This window comes from Arachis hypogaea, chromosome 12, assembly GCF_003086295.3.
Source record: "Arachis hypogaea cultivar Tifrunner chromosome 12, arahy.Tifrunner.gnm2.J5K5, whole genome shotgun sequence".
NCBI classification, from domain to species: domain Eukaryota; kingdom Viridiplantae; phylum Streptophyta; class Magnoliopsida; order Fabales; family Fabaceae; genus Arachis; species Arachis hypogaea.
Genome location: NC_092047.1, coordinates 46,941,891 through 46,956,259, shown reverse-complemented (window position 1 = coordinate 46,956,259; position 14,369 = coordinate 46,941,891). Strand labels below are relative to the sequence as shown.

Genomic DNA, 14,369 nt, shown 5'->3' with positions numbered 1-14,369 from the left:
TGTGGAGCTCTGCTGTTCCTCAAAGATTAATGCAAAGTACTACTGTTTTCTATTCAATTCAACTTATTCCGCTTCTAAGATATTCATTCGCACTTCAACCTGAATGTGATGAACGTGACAATCATCATCATTCCCTAGGAACGCGTGCCTGACAACCACTTCCGTTCTACCTTAGATTGAATGAGTATCTCTTAGATCTCTTAATCAGAATCTTCGTGGTATAAGCTAGATTGATGGCGGCATTCATGAGAGTCCGAAAAGTCTAATCCTTGTCTATGGTATTCCGAGTAGGACTCTGGGATTGAATGACTGTGACAAACTTCAAACTCGCGAGTGCTGGGCGTAGTGACAGACGCAAAAGGATAGTGAATCCTATTCCAGTATGATCGAGAACCTCAGATGATTAGCCGTGCTGTGACAGAGCATTTGGACCATTTTCACAAGAGGATGGATTGCAGCCATTGGCAAGGGTGATGCCTCCAGACGATTAGCCATGCAGTGACAGCGCATCGGACCATTTTCCAGAGAGGATACAAAGTAGCCATTGACAACGGTGATGTCCTTACATAAAGCCAGCCATGGAAAGGAGTAGGATTGATTGGATGAAGGCAGCAGGAAAGCAAAGGCTTAGAGGAACGAAAGCATCTCTATGCGCTTATCTGAATTTCTCACCAATGATTTACATAAGTATTTCTATCCTTCTTTTATTATTTAATTTCGAAAACTCCATAATTATTTTATATCCGCCTGACTGAGATTTACAAGGTGACCATAGCTTGCTTCATACCAACAATCTCCGTGTGATCGACCCTTACTCACGTAAGGTTTATTACTTGGACGACCTAGTGCACTTGCTGGTTAGTTGTATCGAAGTTGTGACAAATTATGAATTGAGATTAGAGCACCAAGTTTTTGGAGCCATTACCAGAGATCACAATTTCGTGCACCACTCTTCATTATCATCATCCATAACTTGGTCACCCTCAACATCCTCTTGGACCGCAAGATCCGACAAGTTCAAGTGATCACCATACTTTGAACGGTACCAGTACATATAAGTATCTAATGGCTGCTGTGGCATCATGGGTTCATCCGTAAGAACGTGATTATACCTGTTTGTCCACTGCATCACCCAAAATGAATGAGACGTGGCTGTGGCCCAGTTCAGATTCTTAGGACCAGTTAATACTTCTCCGTGTGCGCGGTCTAGACTCCGTTCCTGATGAGAAACTCCCTGAACGAAACCGAACTAACGTCTAAACCTGTCGGTAGCATGTCATTCAATACACTCAGAAGATACCAGTGGCACCGTTGCACTCCAAATCACTGAGTGCATGTAGATCTCAGCAGGAATTATGTCCGGATCAACACGATCCCAGAATATGCAACCCACAAAAACTGGTAAAAGTAAAGCAAGCAAATAATTAAAATCCAAATAAGTAAATCACTAGACCTGACCCACATATAATGTAAATATCAAACACACCTGGCCTCCTGGAGTTCATCCAAGGCCTTCCGAAAATGAGCAAGCTTATGATATCTATAGACTCGATCTCCACGCTCCCAGTTTCGCCACCTAATATAACGCATCTCATTAACACAATTGGTTTCTAAACATGAAGATACCAAGTAAACGTAAGATAGTCTAACCTATTGGCAAGCGAAAAACTGCAAGGTTCCCTAGGAACCGGTGCTAGATATGGTAGGCGCATCCATGCCCAACATAGTAGAAGTGTCAGCGGCCCATCGATTTTCTTACAATCAAAACGTGAGGCCCTGCATAAGCTCCTGTACAGGTGTGCTAGGCAGGCTGAACCCCAGCTATACTGTCCAATACTAGCAAAATCACTCAGCAGAGGCAGATACTTCCAGTGGACAGATGCCCCAGACTTGTCTCCAAACAAGATCGTACCGATCAACAACATGATGTGGCACTTAACGTACACCTGTATACTGTTCTCATCGGTCAACTGTGACCGTTCTTTTAAATCCCGTAGCCACGTCAGTTTTATGCCACTTCCTCGACAATCCGACTTTCTCGGCGCCACCCCAAATTGATGCAGACACTCCGCCTCTAATGCCTCAAAACTACTCAAAGTCATGCCAGTCACTGGAAGGCCTTCGATCGAAAGACCAAAGATCATAGCCACGTCTTCCAGTGACACGGCACATTCACCAACTGGAAGGTGGAAGGTATGTGTCTCCGGGTGCCACCTTTCCACTAAAGCATTTACCAGTGCTTTCTGGCATTAAACTACTCCAATCTGACTAACATGGTAAAACCCAGTTGATCGTAGATGCTCCTCCACTCTCTCATCGTACCGATCCGGAGGGACATGGTGATCACATGTCATCATCCGTGAGGCCTACAAAAGCATAGCAAAAGCACGAATCAAATTACACAACTATCATACATAATTTTAAAAAGCTAATTAAAGAATATAATTATATTGAATCCGAATTACTAAGTAATAACATTTTTATCTCAAATATTAATTAATGTACATAGAACCTATATCTAAGCTGCTGCAGATAATAACTACTAATACATAGGTTCACTTTCTATGTAATTAATACTGTTCTAATGTAATAATAAAAAAACCTCAACTAAAACTATAATTAATTAGAATGGTTACCTAATTAATTATAACAGTTACCTAATTAATTATTAAATCTAAAACTATTATAAAAAATTATAAACATGTCATTCTTAATACTAATCTATTATATTGGATAAACGTCTAAACAACAATTACTTATTTTTAAATACACATATTGCTAACCATTATTTAAACATATAACCATAAATTTTAAAGTTAAACATTACAGTTAAATTCTTAACTCTAATTACAAAAATTATTCCAAAAATTTATAAACAAGAATTAATTATATTTAAACCCACTTATCTAACTATTATTTAAATACATATTTCTAAATTTCTGAATTTAATTGCAACAGTTAACAACTCTAATTTCTAATATTATTACAAAAATTTCTAATATTAATTTTTTTATTTCTAATCTGTTATTAAAAAAAATCTAAACAACAACTAACCACGTCTAAACATATATATATTCTAACTATTATTTAATCATATGTTCCTAAATTTCTATAAATAACCATAACTTCTAAAATTATTCCAAAATTTTTTAAAAATTATTTTTTTATAACTTATTATATTACAAATTACTCTGACCAAATTATAATAACTATTACACACCTTATTTATTTAAACATTTATTTTTAAATTTCTATCAATAAATCTATACACTAATTCATACATATGTTCTTCAGCTCAACTAACAACCATAAACTACTACACTTACCCCTTATTTATTTAAATAATTAATTTTAAATTTCTATCAATAAATCTATACACTAATTCGTATATATATATTCTTCAGATCAACTCCTAACAACCATAAATATCCTAACAACCAAACATAAATATAACTAAATTTAAAAAAAAATTAAAAATCTGCAGAAAATAATTAAAATTTAAAAAAAAAACATACATAATCAGAGTAGCTCAAATATTTTATAATGTGGAGTTCCGGACGATCAACATTTTTAAATTTAATTTTTCTTGACATTTTAGCTTTGTTTCCTCACACAGCAGCTGCCCAAAACGTTGAGGGAGAAAGAAGATGGAGTTGTGTGTGTTGGTGGGGGAGGAAATGAAACTGAACTCGTTTAGTACGCATGCACCGGATTTGGTTGGGTTAAAGGGGCACCGTTTGTGAGGAGCAAGCACTCAGCGACACATGGCTTGCCTATGCAAAAATCGGACGGTCCGCTTAAGTGCATGCAAATCGGAGGATCCAAGTTCCCGTCCTCCATTCGCACAGTCTGATTTCCTTTTGCATTGATACCACATTAAAGTAAAACTCCCCCTCCTCCTCCTCCATAACTACCTTCAACTCATTCCAGCCCTCCACATAGAAAATAAAAAGCGCACACGCACACACAAAACTGCGCCCGAAGGTAGGCAATGATAAATTGGATTTGCGCCTTTGCGGTAAAATCTTGCAAATAAACCAAGGAAAAAAAGAATTAAAAACAGCGGCAAAAGGTTAAACGGATTTGGCGCCACGTTCACTCTCTAAAATCCCGCCCACTTCATATTCTATTCTTCCTTTATAAACCTCAAACGCGAAACACCTTTATACAGTCTCATTTCCACTCTCTACTCTCTACTTTCATGGTCTTCATAAGTCATAACCTCTCCGCTTTGTTCTTTTAAACTTCTCCATTTTCATTTTTTTCCTTTTAAGGCTCTTATACAATTTAACCAATGGAGGAACATTCAGTAACTGAAGGAAAAGAAGGAGGAGGAGCCTTCCAGAAGGTTCTAACCCCTTCCAAAAGCGACGACGTCGTATCCTTCAACGGCAAGCCTGTCATTGTCGCCCAGCCCCTCACAGTGGTCCGCGCCCTCACTAGCACCCGTGTCCTTGCCCCTCACAACCCTGCCGACTCGCCGAATCAACCCAGAGGAAGCGAAACAACCACCGGAAACAACGCGAATGAGGAAAAGCCGCAAGAACAGGAAGCAGATTCGAAACACGTTTCTTCTGAAATACAAGAAGAAACGCGTTTCGAGGACGACGGAGATTCTACTTCGGAGGTGGTGATGGAAACGCAGATTGTGCAACAAGAGCCCGAAGGCGAAGGTAAACGCTCTATGATGTCATTTGAGGAGTTTCTAAAGGCTACGAACACGAAAGTTGCGTCGGAAGAGGAGGCTATGAAACCAGTTGCTGAGAGCGTTGTTGTTCGCGTCAAGGAGGAACCGGTAGTCGCCGACGATGGCGACCTAGCGATTCTGAGTTTAAATCAAGCGCGTAATGCTGAAGTGAAGAAGGAGAAGGTTGAAGAGAGGATTCCAGGACTCGAGGACGGTGAGTTCGATGTGCCGCAAGGGTGGTTGCTGATGGGAAGAAAGGTGGAGATTGCTCTTTCGATGGCGAAGGGAGTGCGGCGATTGGTAGATAATGAGATCGTTCACTTCGATTTCCCTCGATCTAATTCGTCTCGCAAGTCTCAATCCCTCGTTCGCATCTCAACTAAGCGTTCCGGATTGGTAAAATTTGATATTAATTGTTTGATTAGATAAATACATCTTCATCTGATGTTTGTAGTTTTAAAATTCATTTTTTATTAGTTAATTTGGCCTTTTAAATGAAGAATTAATACCGGTTTTTTAGTAGAATAATTTAGGGTTTTTTTATCCGATTTTTATTAGAACTAAACCCATCAAGACTTGTGTAAATGTGTTGACATTGCAATGTGGCGTATGTAGCAAAATTGATATAATTGAAATTTATGATTTTGTAGAATTTTATTTGTAACTTGGCTAAAAACGAGTCGTTACTTGACATGACAATTGTTGGGCAAGTTTTGGTGCATTTTAGCTTTGTTTTTTTTGAGAGCTGTTTATGGTGTGAAATTATTTGGAAGCTGACGGTGTTGCGTTTGTTGTGTGGTTGGAATTCTATTCTGTAGGTTGGGAGGCTTCCAATGGAGTGGGCGAACACTGTAGTTCCTCTTGTGCAATCTGGGTTTGTTCAGGTTCGAGGGCGATGCATAGGTGTACCACATAGCCTCAAAATGATGCAAGAAATCATGCTGTTAGTGAGGTATGTGAAAAAATCTTGATTGTTCATATAATCCCTTATTTATTTCCTTTTGATTATCTTTAACTTGATACGGTATTTTGTAGACGAAGCTAGATAGTTAATTTACCCCCTGTTTTTGTTTGCAGCTTTTATATTCACCAATCTGTATTCACAGAATGTGTTGAAAACTCGTGGAGCATAGAAGCTTGTCGCAACCGTAGCTCTACCATCAAGCCACTTCCTCAACTGTTCAAAATGCTAGAGATTAAACCATATCAGAAGGTAATAGATTATAGACCTATATATTTCATTCGTTTTGGTAGTTTCTTTATTTTGCATTTATAACGAGGGTATTTCCCCCAACCTCTCCCAGGCCTATTTCACCCCTGATGATGTTTCCAAAAAGCGGTCGAGAAATACTGAGGTATTTGCTAGATGCTACACAATCTGTTCCTTCCTTTTTAACTATTTCTACTTTTCATAATAATTGTTAAGAAAATTATTTAAATGCATTTGAAATAAATGCTTCCCCGGAAGTCTAATTCTGTTGAAGCTGCCAGGTTGACCCAGGTGAAGCTGTAGCCTTACATATGATCAAGCAAAGAAAGGTGGCTGAATCAGGAAAGGGTGTCCAACAGATTCCGGAGCAGAATGAGAATGAACAATCTCTTTCAGAGTCGGCTTTGAATAAGCTCATTGGAGCTTCAGAAATCTATGACCTGGAGGTAAAAAGCTCTTCAGCTTTTAAATTTTCAGTTACTTATATTTCACATCTTATCAACGTGTGTCCAATTCTTGTACCTATAGGAGAAGGATGCGCCACGAACACTGACGTGTGTTCTAAAGCCTTACCAGAAACAAGCTCTCTATTGGATGTCAGAGATAGAAAATGGGAATAGGGCCGATAGTGCTGAGAGTAATCTTAATCCTTGCTGGTCTGCCTACAAAATATGTGAGGGGTATGTTCTCTAATAATAATCTAAATGAAATCCTTTCGATGAATATCAGTGGGGAACAAATCCTGACATTATCCTTAACAGAAGAATGATTTATGTGAATATCTTCACTGGAGAAGCAACAACCACAATTCCAAGAGCTACACAGATGGCAAGAGGAGGGGTTAGTTTGTTTCAAGACTATCAGCCTTATCAGATTTCTACATATTATACAGTTTGAGGAGTGTGTTAATTATGAAATAATGTTATAAACACTTTTTATTTATATAGATTCTAGCAGATTCAATGGGACTTGGAAAGACGGTCATGACAATTGCTCTGATTCTCACTAACACAGGCAGGGTTAACTCAGAAAATGATAGTCTTATCACTTGTAGGAGGAGGAGCATATATAGGCCTAATGGTGGCACTCTTATTGTTTGTCCGGTGGCATTATTAGGTCAATGGAAGGTGAGTATCCTTGTTTTCAGCATCAAGGGAAAAATCACCACCACTGATTTTCAGCATCATCTTATAATTTACAAAAGTAGTTCTTAAGCTTTCAATTTATACAGGATGAGCTTGAAACACATTCAAAAGAAGACAGTCTCTCCATATTTGTTCATTATGGTGGGGGTAGAACCACTGATCCTGAGTTGCTTGCAAGGCATGATGTTGTCTTAACAACATATAATGTCCTGTCAGGAGCATATAAAAATGTAAGGATATTTTCCTTTATACTTGCATTTCTTTAAAAGCACAGTAAGCTTTCTCATATTGTGTGCTCCGTGACTGTTGAAACCAGGATGGAGAGAATAGTATCTACCACGGGGTCCAGTGGTACAGGGTTGTGCTAGATGAAGCTCATACTATTAAAGCCCATAAAAGCCAGGGTGCCATGGCTGCATTTGCTTTGACCTCACACTGCCGCTGGTGTCTAACTGGAACCCCTCTTCAGGTTTGTCTTTCTGATTATCTGTTGAACATTATGTTTCCATTTACATTGTAGTTCAAGTTGAGATATTCTTCCATGTGGAAATAAACTTTATGTCTTTCTTTGAAATGTGAAATGACTCACCTTCAGGCACATTGCTTATGCTTTTGTTTTTATCTATTTCAGAATAGCTTGGAAGACCTATTCAGCCTGTTGTGCTTCTTGCGTGTTGAACCTTGGTGCAACTGGGCATGGTATGTAAAGAACATATGGCCTACTAGTTGATATAAGTTGATAATGTTTGTTCTAGGTAGAGGCCTTTTAGTGGAAACTGTACTGGTTTTTAATGGTTCATTCGTTGTTTTATAATTTGCAACTGTGTAGGTGGAATAAATTGATTCAAAGGCCTTACGAGAACAACGAGCCAACAGCCTTGAAATTGGTAAAGGCCATCTTAAGGACAATGATGTTAAGAAGAACTAAGGAAACTAAGGATAAGCACGGGAGGTACTCATTTCCCTTAAATTCTCTCTTTTGCCATCTAAAATCATTTTTATCATGATACTTATATTGCAATATTTTTCCAGGCCCATTCTTCTCCTGCCACCAGTTGATACTCATTTTGTTGAGTGTGAACAGTCAGAATCTGAACGTGATTTCTATGAAGCCCTCTTCACTAGATCTAAGGTAAGTTTTGTGCAATGGCTCTTGATGGTGATTGAGATTATCTTTTGATATGTTTTACATTCTTTTTAGTAAATTAGTAATTGTTCACTGTTTTATAATTTATGCCTGAAATTGATCCTCTGCTTAAGCAGTTTGGATATTTGTTAAGTATATTCTTGTCTGGGATCTGTGTCATGAATCTTAAACATTTTTATGCAATCAAACAGGTTCAATTTGATCATTATGTTGCACAAGGAAAGGTTTTACACAACTATGCAAATATCCTTGACCTGCTATTGCAATTGAGACGGTGTTGTAACCATCCATTTTTGGTTATGTGGTGAGTGAGGCAATCATTAAATTTCTCCCTACCTTTTTTGTCTTCCCAATATCCATTCCTCTCATATACTGTCTATTTAATGATGAATTGCCTTATTTATGCAGCGGTAACTCAGAGAAATATGCAGACTTGAGCAGACTTGCAAGAAAATTCTTGCAATCAAGTGCTGAGTCACTTAACATGTGCAGTAGTCAAAATGATCCACAGAAACAAGCAGAGTTGAATAAACTCGCTAGAAAATTCCTTATCGATACTGATTCTACTTCGAGCTCCATGCAATCTCGTGCATACATTGAGGAGGTCTTGGAGCTTATTCAAAAGGGTGAAATCTTGGAATGCCCTATATGCATGGAGGCACCAGATGATCCTGTGTTTACTCCTTGTGCACATAGGTTCTGTAGAGAATGCCTATTCAGTCACTGGGGGACATCTGAGGGTGGTAAATGTGCAATCTGTCGTCAGCAACTCAGGAAAAGTGATCTCATTATTTGTCCATCTGAAAGCACGTTCAAGGTTGATATTGCAAACAATATGACAGAGTCTTCAAAGGTTTCAAAGCTCTTGGATTACTTGCAAAACATTCAGAAGTCATCCCCTGGTGAAAAAAGTATTGTGTTCAGTCAATGGACATCGTTCTTTGATCTGTTGGAGAATCCACTGAGAAGGAGAGGAATTGATTTTCTGAGATACGATGGCAAATTGACCCAGAAACAGAGGGAGAATGTTCTGAGTGAATTCAATACAAAAGAGATAAGGGTAACTGAAATCTCTATTTGAAACAACATTTACAATGATAAAATATTACTCCTGAAGGCCTGAATATCAACACTCATTTTTACGTATTCCTTTTGTTTTTTGTTTTCAGGTCTTGTTGATGTCATTAAAAGCTGGTGGGGTTGGCTTAAACTTAACTGCAGCCTCAAATGTTTTTATTATGGTATATAGCCTAAACCGGCTCCCCTTTCTTCCCCCTCTACTCAATATATGTAACATGTATCTTTTCAGTGTGTTAACTCTTTCTAATGTTTACATAGGATCCATGGTGGAATCCAGCAGTTGAGGAACAAGCAATAATGAGAATTTATCGCATTGGACAGAAGCGAAGGGTTGTTGTTAGAAGATTCATTGTCAAGGTTAGCTAATGCATTTTCTCACCTACCTTAGAACTGTTAGACGTTAGCAAATACTACATTTTATCTTGAACTGCTTAAAAACCCAGAATCCAATTTGTCATGAGTCAAATGTTCTGATTTTGGCTTTGGACTTTGAATCTTCAAAATTGCTACTCAATAGCATATTAACCCTAAACAGTATTGCACCTTTTTTTTATTTTTAATTAGGGTGACCCCTTTGACACTACTAAACAATGATAGCTACTTAAAGTCAAACTTTATGCAAGAATAACTATTTTTGCTTTTGATTTCTTTCCCTTAATTTTTGGTTTAGCATTGGTATCTTAATTGACAAAAAGACGCCTTCACATTTTTCACGTTTTTTTTTCAAGTTATTTCGTCCAATTCTTATGTCATGTCAGATTGTGTCTTGAACTTTTCTGCACCAGGATTCAATTTGCACATTCTTTTGTAGTTTATTCCCTCCTCCCGGAGCGTTTTGGTTGATTTATGGATTCTGGTTACTGTGAACAGGGCACAGTGGAAGACCGCTTGCAACAATTGCAGGCCAGAAAAGAGAGAATGATAGCGGGTGCCCTTACTGATGATGATGTTCGGACTGCTAGGATTCAAGATCTCAAAATGCTATTCACATGAGAATTTATTATTTTGGGGTAGATGACTCGAGTCAATATTGTCTATTATCTATTTTATATTCCGGGGGTACTATTATAATTCAGTGCTTTACATCTTCAAATGAAGCACATTTTTTTGTATAGTTGAGTAGGGTCGTATAACCATTATTGGAGCTTCTTTCTCATATGTTAGTCTGAATTGGATGACCTAAAGAAAAGTCTGTACCGAAAAAGAAAAAAGCAAGCTGTTTCCCAAATCTTGAGGTATTATTAGCATTTAGCAGTATGTTTGGTGCTTTTCTCTTTCGTCAAAGGAGTGGGATATTTTCTCAAAATTAACTTTTATAAAGTAAAAAAAAGGAAATAAATAAAATATTATAAATTTTAAATCTTAAATATTAAATTTTAAATCTGAATTATTAAGTATATAATAAATAGAAAATTAAAATTTATTTAATTAATAAAAAATACAACACTAATCCTCAAAAATGAACTTGTTAAATTCAAATAGTGGAGCAAGATAAACATACGAAAATTATCTTAAATTATTAAACTAATAAAAATATCTTTTAAATTTATAAATTTGTTAATGACTAAAGTATTTTTAAAATATTTTAAAATATCTCTCTTAAGTATATGTTTTTAAGAGATTTTAAAAACCAGATTTTGATTAAATGTTTTGTAAGCATGGTTATAAAATTCATATATTTTATCTTAAAATTTAGTTATTTTATAATAAGTGAACTTTTTATGCTTTTTTGGTGTAAATATCCAAAAATATTTTAAAAAATAAAAAATCTGAAGTTTAAATTTTGATCTCGTTTATATATATATATGGTTTTTAAAATATTTTTATAAAATTTTAAATCAAATATATAAATAATTTGTTAAATTTATTAGTGATTTATTATTTATAAAAAAATTGTAATCTTTGTTATTTTTATCATATTTGAAAATATTTTTATCTTTAATAAAATCAGTAGATAGTTCTATTAACGATTTAATAATTAGAGATTATTTTTGGGGTCGAAAGTTGTTACATTGTTAGGTTTGTGATTAAAGGGGAATATGATGCCACACCACCATTGGCCATGGCTATTGGTCAAAAAGCTCGTGGCATAGGTTGTTTGATTTCGATTCTTTTTACCAATTTGACTAAAACTAGATACCTTGATGCCAAGGAAATCTAAGCCTTTTATTGTGTACTTCTGCTTGCATAGACAAATAATTTAATCAACCTAGCTTTTTAGAACTTATAAGGTAAGATTAGAAAGTGAAAGTGAGAACTGGGCGACTAAGTTTATATATAAGATAATAAAGTTAGATAAATTAAGAATACCTGCAGGATTCTCAATTAGTATAACATCAAAACAAGAAAAGCACCCTAGCCTAACTAATCACTCGTTAAGAGGGGAAATTGGTGGTTCACATGTTGGATTTTCCCTTTAATTATTGGATCTATATGCTTCGTGTCGTGTCTATTTTTAACTGGTTATACTCTTACTCAGTTTGGCTCAAAATTTCCTCGTGCATTTTATCAAATATCAAAAGAGTGTTTCGCTTTTCTTCTTTTTTCTATTACAAAAGAAAAAAAAAGCAAACAATTATAAATCTTTTTTCTCTCCATAAGCTCTAACTCTATCTTTGATATTGTCACTGATAAACCCTATTTTATGATTCATCTTGTACTCAATTAAGTGTTTTTATCAATTCTTGTCCCGCTTATTCATAGGATTTGCATGATTTTATAATTCCTTCCTTATTTTATGATATATGTGAAAACATGTTTCCTATACTTTAAAAATGTTAAATTTAATTATCCTTTATTACCATTCGATGCCGTGATCTGTGTGTTAAAGTAATTTCAGGCTTTATAGGGCTCGAGGGCTTAGAGGACAGAAAGGAAACATACAAAAATGGAAGGAAAGCACAAAAATGGAGTTTTGAAGACAAGGCAGCGACGCGCACGCGTGGACGACGTGGACGCGTGCTTGGCGCAGAACACAAACGACGCGGACGCGTGACTGACGCGTACGCGTGACAAGGAAAAACTCCAAATGACGCGAACGCGTGACCCACGCGCATGCGTGACCCACGCGCACGCGTGACGGACGTTACGTGCAGAAAATTGCAGAAGTCGCCCCCAGCGATTTCTGGACCCTTTTTCGGCCCAAATCCAAGCCCAGAAACACAGAATATAAGCCAGAGAATGGGGAAATCAACGGGGACGATTGAAGAACGATGGATACAACATTCAGAATAGAGAATTTTAGGTTTTAGATGTAGCTTTAGAGAGAGAGAGAGAGGTTCTCTCCTCTCTCTTAAGTTTTAAAATTAGGATTTCTTTTTCTCTATGGTTATTACTCCATTCCAGGTTCAATGTTTACCTTAATTTTATGTTCTCTTCTACTTTTAGTTACTCTAATGCTTTTACTTGTTAATTACTTATGTTGCCAAATTGGCTTATGAACTTTTTCATGTTAGATTTGAATATTCTATTTAATATAATTCGAGATATTTCAGATTTATGATTGTTTTATTCTATTTTATGATGCTTTCAATTTAATTTAGATTTTTTCCTTTTTGGCTTTGGTTAAGTAATTGGTAATACTTGAGTTGTCAAACTCAGCAGTTGATTGAAAATTGGAATTCTCGCTGATTGATTTGGATCGCTCTAAAGCTAGTCTTTCCACAGGAGTTGACTAGGATTTGAGGATCAAATTGATTGGTCCACTTGACTTTCTTTTATTTAGTAAGGGTTAACTAAGTGGGAGCGATAAACAATTTTCATCACACCTGATAAGGATAACTAGGATGGGATTTCCGGTTCTCATACCTTGCTAAGAGTTTTTTTTATAATTATTAATTTATTTTTCTTGCCATTTAAATTCCTTGTTCCCTATTTCAAAAACCCAAAAATATACCTTTTTCCATAACCAATAATAAATCATACCTCCCTGCAATTCCTTGAGAAGATGACCCGAGGTTTAAATACTTCAGTTATAAATTTTATTGGGTTTTGTTACTTGTGACAACCAAAGTTTTTGTACGAAAGGATTCTCTGTTGGTTTAGAAACTATACTTACAACGTGATTATTTTTATAAAATTTCTTTACTGGCAAAAGTCCTCTCGTCAAAAATGGCGCCGTTGCCGGGGAATCGCAATTGTGTGCCTTATTATTGGTTATTGTAAATAATTTATTTTGCTTATTTATTTGCTTTTATTTTTGTTTTTAATTTTCATTAGCTATTATGAGTTCTCACCCCCGTCGCTTTGAATTTGGTTCTAATGTTGTTGCAAGGAATGGGAGCTACAACAGGAATATGCATCATGGTTGAACCAATCAAAGATGAAAGGAGCCACGAGGATCTGATCAACCCTTTCGGCAACAACACCTTCCAAGATACCATGGACAACGACCATTCTACGATGCATACCCAGACAATAGTTATGGTGGACCTTCTCGTGACAACCAACCCCCACCAGTTTACTATGGTCAAGAGCCATTTCGAGGTGTATACCAAGATGATAGATATAGTGGAACCCCTTGTGGTTACCAACAAGCCCCATCATACGCCTATAAACCACCTCCTCAACATAGCTTCGAACCACCATACTCACAAGCCACTTACAAACCATTCACCTCCATATGCCCCCAACTCTATCCCACCCAAATTTCAATCCAACTACTCGCAAGAACCACCACTTCCATATGCACCATATCCATGTCCATCAAACCAAGAAGCACATGACCGTTTCAAGGACACAGTAAATAAATTTCATGCAACCCTTCATCAATTGGAGCAAGCGATAAACCGAATAGCCCCCAATACGAAGGAGACATTAGAAGCTCCGGTGGACAGTAAGAAGCATAACTTTGTACTGGAACAAGTAGAGGAAGCTGCAATTATCGAAGAAGATGAATTGGTTGAAGACTTAGGAGACGCTGAACCTCCATGGGAATTAAGAATTGTGGACAATTCCGTCAAGCAATTTGAAATCGATGCTAATGATGATAGTGCACAACCCCCAAAGCATGTATCTTATGAAGAACTGGACGGAACAAATCAAGAAGCTAGTTTCCTTGGTAATGATGATCATGAATCAAGTTCTTCTAATGATGACCTT

General features: G+C 36.6%; 1 protein-coding gene across 1 annotated transcript; it reads left to right on the top strand.

Annotated features, from left to right (window-relative positions):
- Positions 1-3,488: 3,488 nt before the first annotated feature.
- On the top strand, positions 3,489-10,526 carry LOC112730022 (DNA repair protein RAD5B). Its single transcript, XM_025780143.3, has 18 exons — positions 3,489-5,083; positions 5,506-5,639; positions 5,765-5,900; positions 5,992-6,042; positions 6,179-6,343; positions 6,426-6,577; positions 6,659-6,737; positions 6,845-7,024; positions 7,129-7,272; positions 7,359-7,511; positions 7,674-7,741; positions 7,872-7,994; positions 8,075-8,174; positions 8,381-8,493; positions 8,598-9,249; positions 9,359-9,430; positions 9,528-9,626; positions 10,140-10,526. The coding sequence occupies exons 1-18, from the start codon at positions 4,295-4,297 to the stop codon at positions 10,260-10,262; spliced, it is 3,333 nt and encodes a 1,110-aa protein (XP_025635928.1). The 5' UTR covers positions 3,489-4,294; the 3' UTR covers positions 10,263-10,526.
- The last annotated feature ends 3,843 nt before the right edge of the window (positions 10,527-14,369 follow it).